Below are 15,375 nucleotides of genomic sequence, written 5' to 3'. Positions count from 1 at the left end.
TCAGAATTTTAATAATCAAGTTTTCATGTATAAAAAGAAATCAGTATGCTATTTATAGTACTTTAGCTCAGAAAAGCAAGTTATGTATGCATGTACATATATATAACAGCTCTTTACAATAAGGATTTGATTTAGCAAATGAGTTAGCAAATTACATATTTTGTATTAGACTGTACTGACATAAAATCTATTCTCTTTAAATAGAAAAGGTACTTTCCTGATAAATCATGCATCACTATGCTGCCCACAGTTAAGTACAGTTACTCAAGCCTTAAGTACATTGTACATTCTCTTATGAAGTCAACCAGGAAAATTGGGTGATAGTCAAGGGGAATTTTCACATCCGCTTATGATATTTGAAATGTTCCATAAAAACAATATTTTTACCAGAGCAAAATTTTTTTCAAGGAAACAGTAGCTGTGTTTCCAGTTAACAGTAATCCCTTTGCATAGTTGTGGCACTGTTTAAAATTTTTGTTCAGTGGAAACATATCCACAGGGTTTTGTGTTTCCTATATGTATTTTAATAAAATTAAGTACATGTATATAGATAAAATATATGCTATGTGTAACATTTTAGCTGTATATCACTATAACATTAGGATTGGATTAGGAAGTTCAAACTTCAGCATAAAACTGTTTTGTTTTTAAAGCTGCTGAAAGAAAGACTGCAAGAAATACAGATAGGCCTAAAAATACACACATACCCTAAAATTCTGTATAAAAGATTTGTACCAATAGTTTCCATAAAACTACATTTTTATCTAGCCCTTCTACTTCTGGACATTAATTTGCTTCAGGACTTAATGATAGCGATGGCTAATAGGCTTGTATTTTGAGTCTCCATTCATTGGACAAATACTGAGGGTCTGTTTGGTACCAGCCACTAATCCATGTGTCAGACCAAGAATAAGACAAAAAGCCCTATCCCCTGCCCTCACAGAGTTCACGCAGATTTGAAAGTGGTAAGGGCAACGGGGACAAGTAGGCTAAACATGAAGAGTGCTGGGGCTGCGATTGTAATTAGGGGGGTCAGGAAGCCTCCCTGAACTGATGTCTGAGTAAAACTGGAAGTGAGGAAGCAACCCTTGCCGATCAGTATCTGAGAGGAAGCTGGGGGAAGAGGAATCAGCGAAAGGGATGAGCCCTAAGCCTGACTGGACCACAGCTGAAGCGCAATAGTCTAGAGGGGCCAAAACCGAGGAGAGCAGGAGAGAGGTAAGAGGTGGCGGTGCATCCTTGCCATGGAGATAAAGGCCTGCTCATAACGAAGAGGGTTGAGCACCCTGGTAAAAGCAAAGCCGTGTGACACAGAGATCACCAACTGGGAGGCTGAGGAGTGTGGGCTTGATTCCTGGTTCTGCCACTTACTACACAACCTTGGGCAAATTATCTGACTACCACTTCTGCATCCTCTTTTTCTCATTTCCAAAATGGGAATAATACCTCCTAGGTGTCTTAAGAGGATCAAATAAGGTAGCTCTCAAGCCTCTGACACAATCGTATTTAATAGGTAGAAGTTATTGTTATCATAACTTAACCCAAAAGGGGGCAGGGAGGATGGAATAGTTCCCAGTTGGACCAATCTTGAAATGCTTTGGGTACCAGTATGTTGAAAAGTTAATGCTCAATATCCCATTTTAAAGAAGAAATTTTAGTGAGAATTTCTTGATTCAACTGTACATTTTTTCTCAAACTACCTATGAGCTAGTTTCTATCTCAGATTTATATGATGGTCATCTTTTCCCAATGCTAAGCAAAATTAAAGTTTCAAATCTTAGTTATTTTCTAATTTTAAAATGTTAATTTCAACTACTTGCCTACCTAAGTGATAGCAGACAACCAACCGAGTGAACAAGAAGCAAACCAAATAGTGAAAAACAGAAACATCCGCCCATCTGCTGTTCAAAAACTTTTTTGTTGTTGTTAACATGTGTGGAAAATTTTCTATATCTAAAATCATCCCCTATGTTTAGAGGTACACTTAAATAAACAAAATGAACCTGAGCTTACAGGGCAAAAGTACTCCTATGTTTTCAGTTCCCTGTTAAATTGCAACCATGAAAAAAAAAAATGTGCATTTTGGTGCCCAAACCTTTTCTTATCCTAGACAACTTCCTCTCAGACTTGGTTCAGAAAAGAATAGGATGCTCTGCATTTATGAGCTCTAAGCTATCTTCACTTAGCTTTTCAGATTCTTTGTGGAATAAGATAAGATATAAACAAATAAATTGCCCAAACTGGCTTCGTGCCCTGCCAGGCTCAGAGGCACCTCCGCTAGCTGCTGCCCCCCACTTCCAGCACCTCTTCCATTTCACTACCTTATCTGGGCTTCAGATCCTGTTCTTAACTCTGGCTTGCCTCTTTCATTCCCAAGCTAACCTGCAGAGAAGCTTTTTCCAATCAGCCAGTACATTTAGCACATATTGTGTGCCACCAGATTCAGGCATAAGGGATGCTGTTCCTCTTTTCTGTATTAATCCTGCCTCCTTCCATCTCTCCCTTGGCTAGATTTCTAGAGCACCTCGATATCCCTTTCCCCGACTCCTGGGATGGGCTGGCCAGCACTTGCAGAGATGGGAGTGCAGTAAGCCCGCATCCACAGGGAGGAGCCAAGGCTCAGATCATGGTGGGCCAGGTTAAGATGAACAAGTCTCGAGTCAGAGAGACAAGAAGTCAGACCCTGGGAGCTAAGATCAGACAAAAGCAAATCACAGGAAAGAGGAGGAAATTAAACTTGAGCAGTTGTCTCCCACACTCGTCTTTGAAGCATTGGCTCAAATTGTGTTATTTATTATCTTGCTATGAAATGTGGTTTAATAAATATTTTACTGATAGCAGTATTATTTTTGAGATGTGGAAGCCATAATAAGGTTATATTTTCTGCTGGTAAAATTGTTCCTAGCTTGTATAATTTTATGTTGGAATTAAATACATCAGTAACTCATGGTTCCGAAGGGCATCATGGCTTTGAAATGTTTGGTCACCCTAACATGTTTGGAAAACCACTGTTGAGGAAAATAGTATAAAGGCAAAGAGCAAGCTAACTAAAAAAAGATTCCAACTCAATTCAGCAATGTTGTAAATGGTTACGACTTTAACTGTGTTATGTCTTTGAAGCTTTTATGTTAGCTTATTCTTTGTCAAATATATATATGTATGTGAAATATGTGTGTGTGTGTGTGCATGTTTAGTGAAGCATCATATATATTTCTAATTGCAGTTTGTAAGTCAGAATTAAGTTTATAAGTTACTGTGGTTTTGTATTATAGTCGCTTCCTCTCATTTTCTATAATTATATGGACAGAAAGGTAATATTGTTAGAAAATTACGCCCTATTCTGATGATGATGTATAACCTTTAATTCTCATTTTTATGGAGTAAATCATGACTAGAACAGGGTTATGGGTCCTATGAAAAGAACCTCAGTTCTTCATTTATTTTCTTGTTTGTTTTGTTTTTCAAAATCCAGGGGATGTCAATTTGTATTAAAAGTCTGTGTAAGCAGTGATCATTTTATAACATAGAGAAATATTGAATCAGTATCTTGGACACACGGAACTAACATAGTGTTGTAGGTCAATTATGCTTCAAAAAAATACATCAAACAAACTAATAAAACAAAAGAAGGAAAAAAAAACCAGTCTAGTAAGTATGTCCACCAATTCCATAAGTAACTGGGAGTACTTTTATTCTTATGTCCAATTGTAAATACAGACTTTGACATAGAATAGGAAAAGAAAAAAGGGTGAACCTTCCTAAAGAATTTTACTGATCATTTTGTAGATCTAAGATTTATTGTTCTGTATTTTTAGGAAAAGTGTTACCTTGTTTACAAAATGTTTTTAAAATGTTAATTTTATTTTAAATAGTATCCTTATTCAAATCCATGATCTTAACAAATTCTTTAAAGAATTAATGCAATGAGAGAAGAGGTAATAATCACCAGAGAATATATTCACATAAAATATTTGTCTTCAGTTTATACATTTTGTTCTAATAGAAATATTGATCAGATTTATGATTTAAGTATTTATGCCTCTTACTAAATATGTCTTTTAACTCTGGCATTGTTCAGAATACTCTCAAAGTAATCATGATCTCTAAAAAAATAACTCTTTTATTATTTTTTTTGTAGGTGAGCTATAACTTGGCCTAAAATACATCAAGCTTGTGAATCCAGAGGACATTGCTTTGTCCTCAAGAATCTACAGCACCCAATCAAAATTTAGACATATTTAGCTATCAGACTAAGAGTTACCCTATTCCAAGTTCAGTTCATTCCCTGTAAACAGAAGAATATAACAATAACTATTGTTCCTGATTATTATAGATACAGAGATAACAGTCAAATTTTAATAACAGACACAGCACAGCACCCATCAATCAGAAGGGATTGATTGGAGGGAGGTCCCAGAGCCCCTCCCTGTTTCTCCATCCTATACTCCACACCCCCATCCATCCCTCCACCCCCACCCCCACCCCCCTGGCATTACTCTTTCAGTTGCTAGATCTTGGGGAGGTCATGGGGTGGTAGTAGGGGGATTGGGAACCAGAGTGGCTGTTTATTTTCCAGTATGGAATTATCTCAGCATTTTAATAACCAGTGTGGCTATACCGGTGCCCTAGCTGAATGTGAACAGTGGACACGTAGGTGTATACTCCAAAGTGTGCCATGAAGAGTATTAATGATGTAGCGTTTCTTAAAAGAATGCTCCACTGTTACCTCCAGGAATGTCTTCTGTGCTGATAATGTTCCATTTTGCAAGTCTTGTTGCAGATGTATGGGCAGTAATAACGACCACAGACATGCCTCTTGGCAGACCACAAAAGTAAGACAGACCCCAAGTGCAAAGATGTTAAAATGTGAAAAAAGGTGCATCACAGAATCAATGAACTACACGTCAAGATATGTTTATTTCCTTTCTGCTTCCATCAATCCCCTGTCTTCCCCAACACCTTGAGCTTGCCAACTGTAGTTTTGTTGACCATTTCAGGATCAAACTACTGAGATTCACAGGGGATTACTTTATTTGCATTGTCTGTTTACATGGGGAGTTACGGGTTTGGATGGCCACAGGAAAAGAGCTGTTAGTGTGCACTGAAAGGATGTTTTATTAATTCTAACCTTTCCCAGCCCAAGTAACCTTGCTGTGTGTCACAGAGAATGCCCTCTCTGTAAGGAGCTGGACTTGCTGGGAAAGCTTTGGGGACTTCTTGGTGCTGGTAGAATTTGGGCATTCAATTAGGGTATTCTAATACTTGGAGATTTGGGGATATTACAAATTATATGTGATACTCTATATCCTGGAACAATTCATATTAGGAATATAAATACATATATATTAGGAATTCATATTAGGAATATAAATATATATTAAGGGAGAAAAGCAAGAATGCAAACAGTGCTTACTGGTTTAGGAAGAAAGCTTAGTAGCTTTACAATGGGTACATCAGCAATGTAAATAGAAAAGAGAAAGGCAGATTTACCTGATATAAACACACTGCTCTCCTCAAATCTCTCTCCACTAAGTAGCACCTATGAAAGGGCTTTGTAAACTGTTGAGCACTAGACAAATGTGTGTGCTGCCTCCACGGGGGGGAGGGATCATGAATCCTCATTTAATTCCCACCTGTGCCCAACTCTGAGCACTTTCTCTCAGCTTTCTCCTCATTTCTGATTTCAAAGAAAGGTTTAACAAGCAGGAATAGAAATAATAATGTGTTTGATAAGATGTAGGAGATATTCAGAAATAATTGTGTTTATACTCCCTTCAACTTAACTCATATTCTTTTGTAGAATTTATTTAATCTCTAAATCCTCTTCCTTCTCTGGAACTAGTGCTCCAGAAATAAAACTTCTTTTTTGTTCTCTTAATTAAATTAATTCATCTCTTTTTTACACATTTATTTTTCTCTTCTCCCTTCAGAGGCTCTAACCCTTTCCTTGACTAAAATTTTTTGGGTTACAGAAGTCCTTCCCTTGTTGGCATTTTATTTTGAAGTGCTTATTTCAATTCAACAAATATTCGAACAGTAGTATTGCTGGAGGGTCTGTGTTAGATGCTGCAGGGGGTAAAATAAATAAATGGCACAGTCCCTGATAGCACCTGCCTTCAAAGGGCTTTGTTGCTAATAAGGGAAAATAAGAAAGCTGCACAAATAACTATAATGCAAGGTAGAGTACATCATACAGGTACAGGAAGAGATTACACTAAGGACTGGGGAGGATTTCCTCTCCAGAGAGTCCTGTGTTCCTTGTTGTTTGCTTGCTTCTGTCAGTCATTTCCAGTACACCTCAGAATTTTCTCTCTAAATGTTACGGAATTATTCTTTCCTGCATATCTGTTGGTTTTCTACTACATTTCCCCCTCTATCTCCTAAATTCATGCTTAGACTCTGCAAAGATGCTTTAGGTTGTTTTTTGTTGTTATTGTTTGTTTTGTTTTTTAAATCAAATCCAGCAGTGGTAAGAAACTGTAGCTTAACTATTGTTTTATATCTGCTTTGAATGGCCTTGACCTTATGAGCTGACATTCCTGCCTTTGATTTCCATGTCTCTTTACTTGGTATACAACCCTTCTCTGCCCCCACTCTTGACCATGGCACATATCTGATGGCCTCAACAGCGGCTCCCCATTATATTTGTCCTTTACCCACTTGTTTCTGTCTTGATATCTCTGGAAATCCAGACAGTAAAATTCCTCAAATCACATAGTTTTCTCAATTTTACTCTGTTTTCCTTTTTCTCCTTCCAAAATCTCAAGTTGACCTTAGTCCAGGCTTCTCCAAGAATAAAATTCTTTTAATGTTTAGCCACGCTTAGGGGGAAAAAAGTAATAAAGTCTTCATAATTCTTGGGAAATTGTGTTAGTGTAAAGAGATACTTCCCATGATGTTATACGTATATGGGGAATCTGAGAAAAAAACACATCCATACCTTTCTTGGTTGACTACCAAGTGGACAGTTTTTACCCTTTTTCTTCACTAGCAGAACCCAGATTTTGCTCAGGCTCCTCCTACTGGGCATATCCTTAAAAGGAAGCTGGAGTTGGATCTTGATCTCATTTCCCTTGACAAACCCAAGTTTAGATATGGACATGAGATGGAATACTGGCCAATCAGATGAAAGGGAACATCTTCTGGAGGGCTTCAGAAAGTTTTCTTTATGCAAAAATGAAGATGCTGTTTTCTTGCTTCTGGACTTTGTCACCTGCAAGGAATGCTAGAAAACATGATTGCCACTTAGCATCCATGATAGGAGAATAACTGACGGGTTGGAGACCACAGAAAAGGGAGACGAACAACAATCTCATCCCACAGTCCTTGTGTTAACCAACCCATGGCTCTTCTACAACCGGACTTCTTGGGTGAGATTATAAATGTTCTTATTGTATGCCACTATTACTTGGGTTTTCTGTTAATTGCAGTTAACTGCAGATTTTTGTTCATTACAAATATAAATTACTTCTGAAATACACAATTTTTTAAAAAAACCCAAAACGAAAGTCAAGATTATATTGTCCTATAGGACATTAAGGAGTATTGTATCTAACCTAGGAACCTTATTATTTCAGTAGTCTTTCTCCACTGCCTGTGAATCTCTTTCTCTGATTCTCCTGGAACCAACTTCACCATTTTGTTGATATCCTCATTAATGAGTTGAAGACATCTTTGACATGTCTTCATTCTATATTTTGAGTTACTATGTAACTTTTTGAAAATTGTACTTAAATAGTAACACTATGATTTAAATTTTTCTGCTGAATTTTAAAGTGGTTTTTCACTTCAATTTAATTCAACTCTTATTTACAGAATTCCTGTGTCTCTGGGGTAGGGGATGCAAAGGTAGAATATAGGCATGAGAGGAGAGACTAAGAAGCATTGTAAGGTGTTTACAGTGATTTCCAGGCTTGCTTAGTAACCACTGGGTGCCCCAAGAATTGCTCTGGACCATACAAAACAGCCTTCCAGGAGCTTGTGTTCATTATAAAGGCTTTCCAGGAGCCTGTGTTCATTCAAGCGTCTGATGATATAACTAGAAAATCTTATAGGTGGTTATCAGACACAACTGACATCCTAAGAAGAAAAACTGTTGAGGCACCAAATCTTGCTGGATACAACCTATGTATCAATAATCAGTTATTATACTGGTTTATTGAGGGCAACACTCTTTCATAGTTCCTATGGGAAACAAGGGGTTTGAAGTTTTTACTTTGAAATGAACAAATGGAAAGGACTAAAAAAACTTTAGTTTGAGGACTGCCCCTCAAAATTCTGGCTACTTCAGTCTCAACAAATGTCATTAATAGACCATACTGAAATCCATTTCAGCATCACGGAGACTGTTACTAATCTGGAACTTTTCTCCCTTGAGCTTTTACTCTTGGATTGAATAATAATTCTATGTATTTTCAGAGCACTTTGCTATTTACAAAGACGTCATGCATTCTTTCATTGGGTGTATTAACATCCCAGTAAGTGGCAGGTGAGGTTCAGAATCAGGATTTTGAATAGCTAGATCTTGGATTGCCACAACTAGGAAAGCTGAATTGCAGTGTTGGTTCTTTTCTGGAAACATTCTAACAGCTATGGGCAAGGTAAATTAAAAGCCCTCGGCGCGAGTCCTGTATCCCGGTTCCACCATCTCCTTGTTGCTTAGTCACTTTGTGACTTAGTTTCTTTGCTCATTAAATAAGCTGACCAGTCGAAGCCCTGCCTTTCTAGGTACTAAATAAAATAATCAAGGGGATGGAGTTAGCACGGAGCTCAGCACAACCCAGCGCTGCTCAAAACACAGCAGTTAATCGATACTGGGTTGCGAGTCTCCCTTCCCGGAAGCCCCAAGATGTCCAGTGTGCCAGGGCGCCAGAGGGCAGCGGAGGAGGCCACCGAGTGGCTCACGCCTGTCGAGGGCACGCTCCTCCCCTCCACTCTCACTCCGCCCCCAGAGGGCCGGGGCGGGGACGCCGTTCCCCTGGAAACAAGACGCGGAGGCTTAAGGCCCGCCAGAGCCCTGGGGCGTTGCGCTCGCAGTGCGCGCAGACGCCGGCTGCCAAGTGGGAGCAGGTGTGGGAGTAGCGGCCGCGCTCCCGGTGATCGCTGGAGGAGCTGGGCGCCTCTCGGAGCGCGAGTGTGGAGGTGGCCTCGCCTACCCGGGGCTGGGCAGGGGCGCGCGCGTGGAGCCGGCCAGCCCCGCGTCCCCTCAGACGTGCTGGATGGCAGCCCAGGTGGCAGCCCGGGAGGCGGGAGGCTTCCGGGAAGTCCCGACCCTTCGCCTAACCCCGGGCGCCGGCCCGGAGGCGGCGGGCCTGATGGAGTATGAAGAGGAGGACGAAGACGAGGAGGTGGCGGCGGCCAGGAGAGCGCGGAGTTTCGCCCAGGACGCACGGGTGCGCTTCGTCGGCGGCCGTCTGGAGCAGATGCTGGGGCTCCCGGAGGAGAAATGGAACCAGCATTTGGAGAGCGAGGACAAGCGGCAGGTCCTGGGGGAGTTTCTGGAGAGCCCCAGCCCCGCCTGCCTTGTGTTCAGCGTCGACGCCGTGGAGCGGCTCGCGGCGTCGCAACAGGTAAGGGGCGAGGGGCGAGGGAACCAGGTCACGCCTCCCGCCCAGCCTGGCGGACACCTGAGCGGGACAGGCCAGTTGTGCTTCCTTGGGTTCTCTCGGGGCACATATTCGGGCGCTTTAAAAAACTTCAATCAAGTGCCTGCCGAGAGTCCGCAGAGTGCCCCACGTGCGCCCACTCTGCTGTTAAGCGGCTGTTGGTTAGTTTTCTAGAAGGTCAGCCTTTGCGCCTGCTCCATCCGGATAAAGCAGGAAAAGCAGCGCGTCCTTCAGCTGCCTGGGCGTGAGGCGCGAGGTAGGTTCTCTTTGCCAGACAACTTTCCTTTAAATCGCTCTTGTGTCACTCCGGAGCCAAATGTGGTGTTTGGCGGAGCCCAAATAACTTGTCATGGCTCAATCTGCCTGTCAACCACACTTCATCCTAACGAATAATACTTAGGACTCCTTTTAAAAAAGAATTGCCTGGCAATCTGCGCTCAGGACAGTTCTCTCTCCCTCTCCCTCCCCCCTCCCTTTTTTTTTTTTTTTTTCCTTTTACCTTTTTAAATCTAGACCTCTGGTACACTTGAAGGTTAACGTATCACCTACGATCACAGCATTTGTACTTAAAGAGTTTGCAAAGACTTTGGAGCAAGATTTAGAATCTTGAGATGCCTCACTGTCAATGTTGTAAAGTGATGCCATCATCACTAGATGTGGTCGTAATAATGGCGGGGAAATAGGATCCCAGAGAAGAAAGAGAGTAACTGCAGTTAGCCTTAGGGTTTTGTGAGTTCTGAATTGTTTTTGTTTTGCGACTCTCCTCATTTTAAAAGTTTGTCAGTGGAGTGGACAAGAACAGTTTAGTACTACTTAAGTTAAACAGTCATGATATCTGAAGAAATGACTTGATAGTTATGGAAATGTTAGAATATCTTGATTAAGCACTGCTTTGAGTATAGAAATACAATTTAACCTCTTGGTCTTTATCTCGGTTTGGCTTACTTCTGAACAGGAAAATGTTATACAAAAGAATAACCTTTGCTAAGATGGAAACATTCTAATTTCTTCCTGTATTTGTTTAATATGAGACTTTATGGTATATGATGATCCTAATTGACATGCTTTTGCAAGGTGACTTTCCACACCAATAATAATGTGAAATTAACATTATAAAAGAACAAAGAAAATTGTATAAACTTTGCAGAAGAGCAGTGGAGCAATCTTATTTATAAAGGTAGGTAAGATGCCAGGTTTTATTTCTCATGCTAGCAATCTACTTACAAGTTAGATACAGCAAATCCTGCCTGTTAACATGGAAGCTACATTGTGGACTTAAAATAATTATGTTACTCCTGTTTCAGATTCCAAGAGATGCAAAACATAAACTTGTTTATATTGCCAAGAAGAGTACTGAAAACGTTGGAGTAAATGATTTCTCTCAAACAGTTTTATTTGGAGAGTTACCCGCCTCATCTCTTGGACATGTAACTGCTTTCCTAGACGAGGTACTGGTCTATCCTTAATATTTTAAACTTTCATTTATCTTTATGACACTTGGAATTATTCAGGACAACTGTGGCTATTAAAAAGAGAATTTAGAAGCCAGTCATCTCATTAGCCAGGTGGACGGAAAATGGTAGTATTTAGACTGTTCCTGAAATGAGCTGATATTGATGCTAACGTTCAACAGGTGGTAATTTGCAGGATCCTCCTTTTCCTCTCTCTTTCTAAACAATGGCAGGAAATTAAAAAGCAGCTTGAATTGAATAGGCTCCTGTACTTAGCTATAGGTATTAAACTTCATGTTCAGAGTAGAGACAAATTTACACTTTGGAAAAGGGGTATTCTCAGTTTTTCAGATTCCTGTTAGTTTCTAAGTGCACTCATGTTAGATAATGGGAAAGGGTAATGGAAATAATGTATTAGGAATGACTGCCTTAAAATTCCTCTTTCTCTCCCCTTAAGTCAGAGAAATGCTCTCTAAACCCATGTTACTGGCACTCTAATGTGCATTAGAACCACCCAGGGATTTTGTTAAAGGCAAACTGATAGATTAGGTTTGGAGTGGGGCTGAAATTCTACATTTGTAACCTGGTGCTGATGCTGTTTGTTCATGAACCAGCTTTGAGGAGCAACGTACCAAATGACTAGGTGTGGAAGAACCAGAGCAGTGGTTCTCAAACTTTGCTGAACATTTGGACCACCTGGGGAACTAACATGCCTCGGCCCAGGTCACACCTCTTACCAATTAAATCAGAATGTCTGGGGGGGGTGCGTGGTGGGAGCCAGGCTGCAGTAGTTGTTAAAGATCTCCAGGTGACTCTAATGCACCTCAAACTCTGGGAAACACTGGGTTAGCATCAGTAAACCAGATTTCAGTAGCCAAAGCAGTCTTGCCAAGGCCAATATTTAACATATGAATAATTGCCAACATACTTTTTATTAATGATTTGTCAATCTCCAGCTTTCACACCTCTTCTCCTTCCTGAGTCTCTTCTGCTGTCTTCTTGAAAGGAGGTGTTTTCTTGCGGTCTCTGGGCTAACTAAAGCTTCTGTCCCCCAACTTCAGTTCTACCTTGGTTTCCCTCCTCTTCTGTTGATTTCATGGCGATAACTAGGAAGAGAGTTTTCTATCTTCAGCACTTGAGACAGTTTTCGGTATGTAGCAGGTGTTCAGGAGATTTTTATTGAGCTGAATCTGATGAAAGGATTTCACATGGTATGTGAATGACCTCTGGGCATGTGAATCCAGGCTGCCATCAACTGGCCTTGGAAGGGCAAGGCAGCACTCTTCATTGGAATTCTTACTCTGTCGTCTGTGTACAGCGACAGAAGATACAAAACTCTTTCAGGTTCCTCTGAATTGACCTCAATACCAGGGTCTGCACAGCCCTCTGAAAAGTTTAAGTGAAAGAGAGTAAGCTGTCCCTGAGTACATCTATAGAAGGCACAGAACATTCAGAACCTTACGGGTTTAACAGGTTTGGAAGATTCTCATTTATTTAATTATGCTTGAGGATATGAGCATTGGGAGGAAAACAGTGAGGACATCACACTCAAGATGTCATTTGGGTTTCTTTATGGACAAGGCTTAAATTCAGAATGAAGGGGCCCTAAGGCAAGACTAGATTTTTAGATAAAAAAATTTTCAAGGCTTGTCTTTGCTTAGTATCCACTGTGGCTCACATAATTGGCTAATTAACTGTGGCTTACGATGTTTGAAGGACTCCCAAACTTTTCTCTCCAGGCAAGATCTCTCTCCCAAATTCCAAAGAGCTCCATATGCCTTCCTGACATTCCACTTGGTGTGCAATAGACATTTCATACTTAACATTCCAAGTTGAGCTGATGTTCCCCACCCTGTGCTGTTTGGAATTATTCCCAGAATAATGGATGTGAACTCCATCCTTCCACATGCTCAAACCAGAAAAACCTCGTAGTCAGCCCCGACTCTTGGCTTTGTCTCACACTTTATATCCATTCTGTCAGGAAATCTTGCAAGTTCTGCCTTCAAACATACCCAGAATCAGTTCCCCTCTCCCCTCCATTGCTACCACCCTGGTCAAGCTCACCATTATCTCTCACCTGTGTTAATACATCAGCCTCTTAATTGGTTTCTCTGCTTCTGTATGACTCCCATCTAGAACCTATTCCCAACACAGCAGCTAGAGTGATCCTTGTTGAAACACGAGAAAGAACATGTCCCTTTCTGCTCAGACCCTGCACTGGTTCTCCTTTTACTCAAAGGGCCCAAGAGCTTATAGCAGCCTAGACTTGGCGTTGTTGCTCGCTGTGGATCAACAGTACCAGCATCAGCTGGAAACTTGTTAAAACTGTGGAATCTCAGGCCCCACCCCAGAGCCGCTAAATCAGGACCAAGAAGCACAGGTGATTCTTAGGATTGTTAAAGGATGAAAGCATGGGTTCGAATTCTCTGTGATCTGACCTCCCCATGACCTCTCAGATCATCTCAATTGCTAACTCATGGCTTCCTTGCACTTCCTTAATTGTCTCAGGCATACTGGTGCCCCAGGGCCTTTGCTCTTGCTATTTCTTCATCTTCCCCAGAATCCACTCAGCCAACCCCTTCATGTCTTGCAAGTCTTTTTGCTCAGATATCTCTTCTCCGTGAAGCCACCCTCCAGGTGAGCAGGGATCTTTGAAGGGCAGTGACTTAGGGTCAGGCAAGTGAGACACCCACTTCAAGAACAAAACTTCCAGAGAGGTGGGGAGAAACAAAAACAACCCAGTAATCAAGAGGAGTAATAATTTAAGGCAGTATTACTATTACTATTTTGGCTGTGCCACGCAGCTTACGGAATCTTAGTTCCCCAACCAGGGATTGAACCCGGGCCCTCTGCAGTGAGAGCACAGAGTCCTAGCCACTGGACCCACCAGGGAATTCCCAAACGCAGTATTTTAAAAAATAAAAATTAATGCAAAAAAAAATCAACACTTGAAGTAAAAGTAGGATCACTAACAGTGCCAGGCCAAGTCATATTGGAGGCTGAGGCAAAAGGTCAGTAATACTCATCCTGTCTTTATTGAAAAATGTTGATATTTTATTCATCATTTTTGGATTAGCTTTTACTTTAAAAATATTTTAAAATATTATTCATCTCAATTATTGAGGTTCGTTGGGTTTGTTTTTTTTTTTGGTGCCCTCTTATGCTCCAAAGTGAGTGCCTTACTTACCTTATAGTAGTCCCAGCTCTTAATCTTTGTTTTGCTCACTGATGAGTCCCAAACACACAAGACTCTGCCTGACACATAGTAGGATCTAAGTAAGTACTTGTTAAACGAATGAAGGTTAAATAAGTGCTAAAGATAGCCTGTTCTTATAAGAGACAAAACACTGAAGCTGCAAGATACTCCTTTAGAGAAAAAGCATTTGGTGTACGATCTCTGCTATCTCCATTTGAATTTTTTGGACATTTATATGAAAAGGACACTTTGTGGGAAATTGTATGCTAAATAAGCCCTTAGTTGTCATTTGTTCATTTAATCAAAACTTAATGAGTATCTGCTTGGTGCCAGTGACTGAACACACCTGGCAATTAGGACGTTTCTGCCATCGGAAAGCAGGCAGTGTGAGCTAACAGTGATAAGATGCGGTGGATGTAGTGGTTTTAGCAGGATGCTGTGGCGCCTACACGGTTGGCAGCGAAGGTGGGGAGTCTCAAATAGGATGATTATAGGTCTTGGTTTGCTTGGGGGCGGTTCCGGTTTCCTCCTGTTACAGATCAGTTAACATCTGCTAATTTTTATTGCTTGTTTTTACTCTCTAAAGCATCCTCAGTTGTATGGTAAATTACTTGGTCCCCATAGTGTCAAAGGACAGGAGCAATAGCTAGATGCAGGAGAGGGAGGAAGGGAGAAGCAGTGCAAAGGCACAGAGGTGAGGAAATGCAGATTGCATTTTTCAAAATGGACTGCATTAATACGTTTAGATTGGGGGAGAAGAGCTGGAGGGTGGTGAGAAATAAAGCTGGAGAGGCTGATTAGAAAATTAACACCTATGTAACTTTTTCTTCTGGATGGTTGCCACCAAAGCCAGTTGTCAAACTCATATCCATGTGTTTACTGGAAGATGGTAGCATTAAGGCATGTTCTGTGAAGGTTTTTATCAGGACAGGCTTCAGTGGAAAGTTTTGAAATCAAGTGGTCATTTATGACTTGCATTCCAAGCTAAACAACTTCTGTCTTTCTGGGTACTTTGTATATGAAGAAGAAAAACATTTAATGCAAGGATTGGTGAACTGGTGACTCAATCAAGGAGCGAGGAGGGACTGTGTTACTGAGGTAGGGATTGGAATGAAAAGTATTG

General features: G+C 40.9%; 1 protein-coding gene and 1 long non-coding RNA gene across 4 annotated transcripts in view; one reads left to right on the top strand and one right to left on the bottom strand.

The window, feature by feature from the left end:
- The window catches only part of LOC309631856, a 916,236-nt gene that overhangs the window by 420,400 nt on the left and 480,461 nt on the right, over positions 1–15,375 (bottom strand). The gene's annotated exons all lie outside the window — the stretch shown is intronic.
- DNAH11 (dynein axonemal heavy chain 11) overlaps positions 9,049–15,375 on the top strand; it is a 318,101-nt gene continuing 311,774 nt past the window's right edge. For 2 of the 3 annotated variants that reach the window (XM_082398151.1, XM_082398152.1), the window contains exons 1-2: positions 9,049–9,569; positions 10,910–11,053. In XM_082398151.1, the coding sequence (XP_082254277.1) occupies positions 9,219–9,569; positions 10,910–11,053 (495 nt within the window). In that variant the 5' untranslated portion in view covers positions 9,049–9,218. The remainder of the gene's footprint in view (positions 9,570–10,909; positions 11,054–15,375) is intronic. The other variant, XM_082398153.1, reaches the window with a different exon arrangement.

The sequence above is a fragment of the Balaenoptera borealis genome, assembly GCF_965194805.1.
Source record: "Balaenoptera borealis genome assembly, chromosome: 7".
In the NCBI taxonomy this organism is placed as follows: Eukaryota; Metazoa; Chordata; class Mammalia; order Artiodactyla; family Balaenopteridae; genus Balaenoptera; species Balaenoptera borealis.
This window is presented reverse-complemented; position numbering and strand designations above follow the sequence as displayed.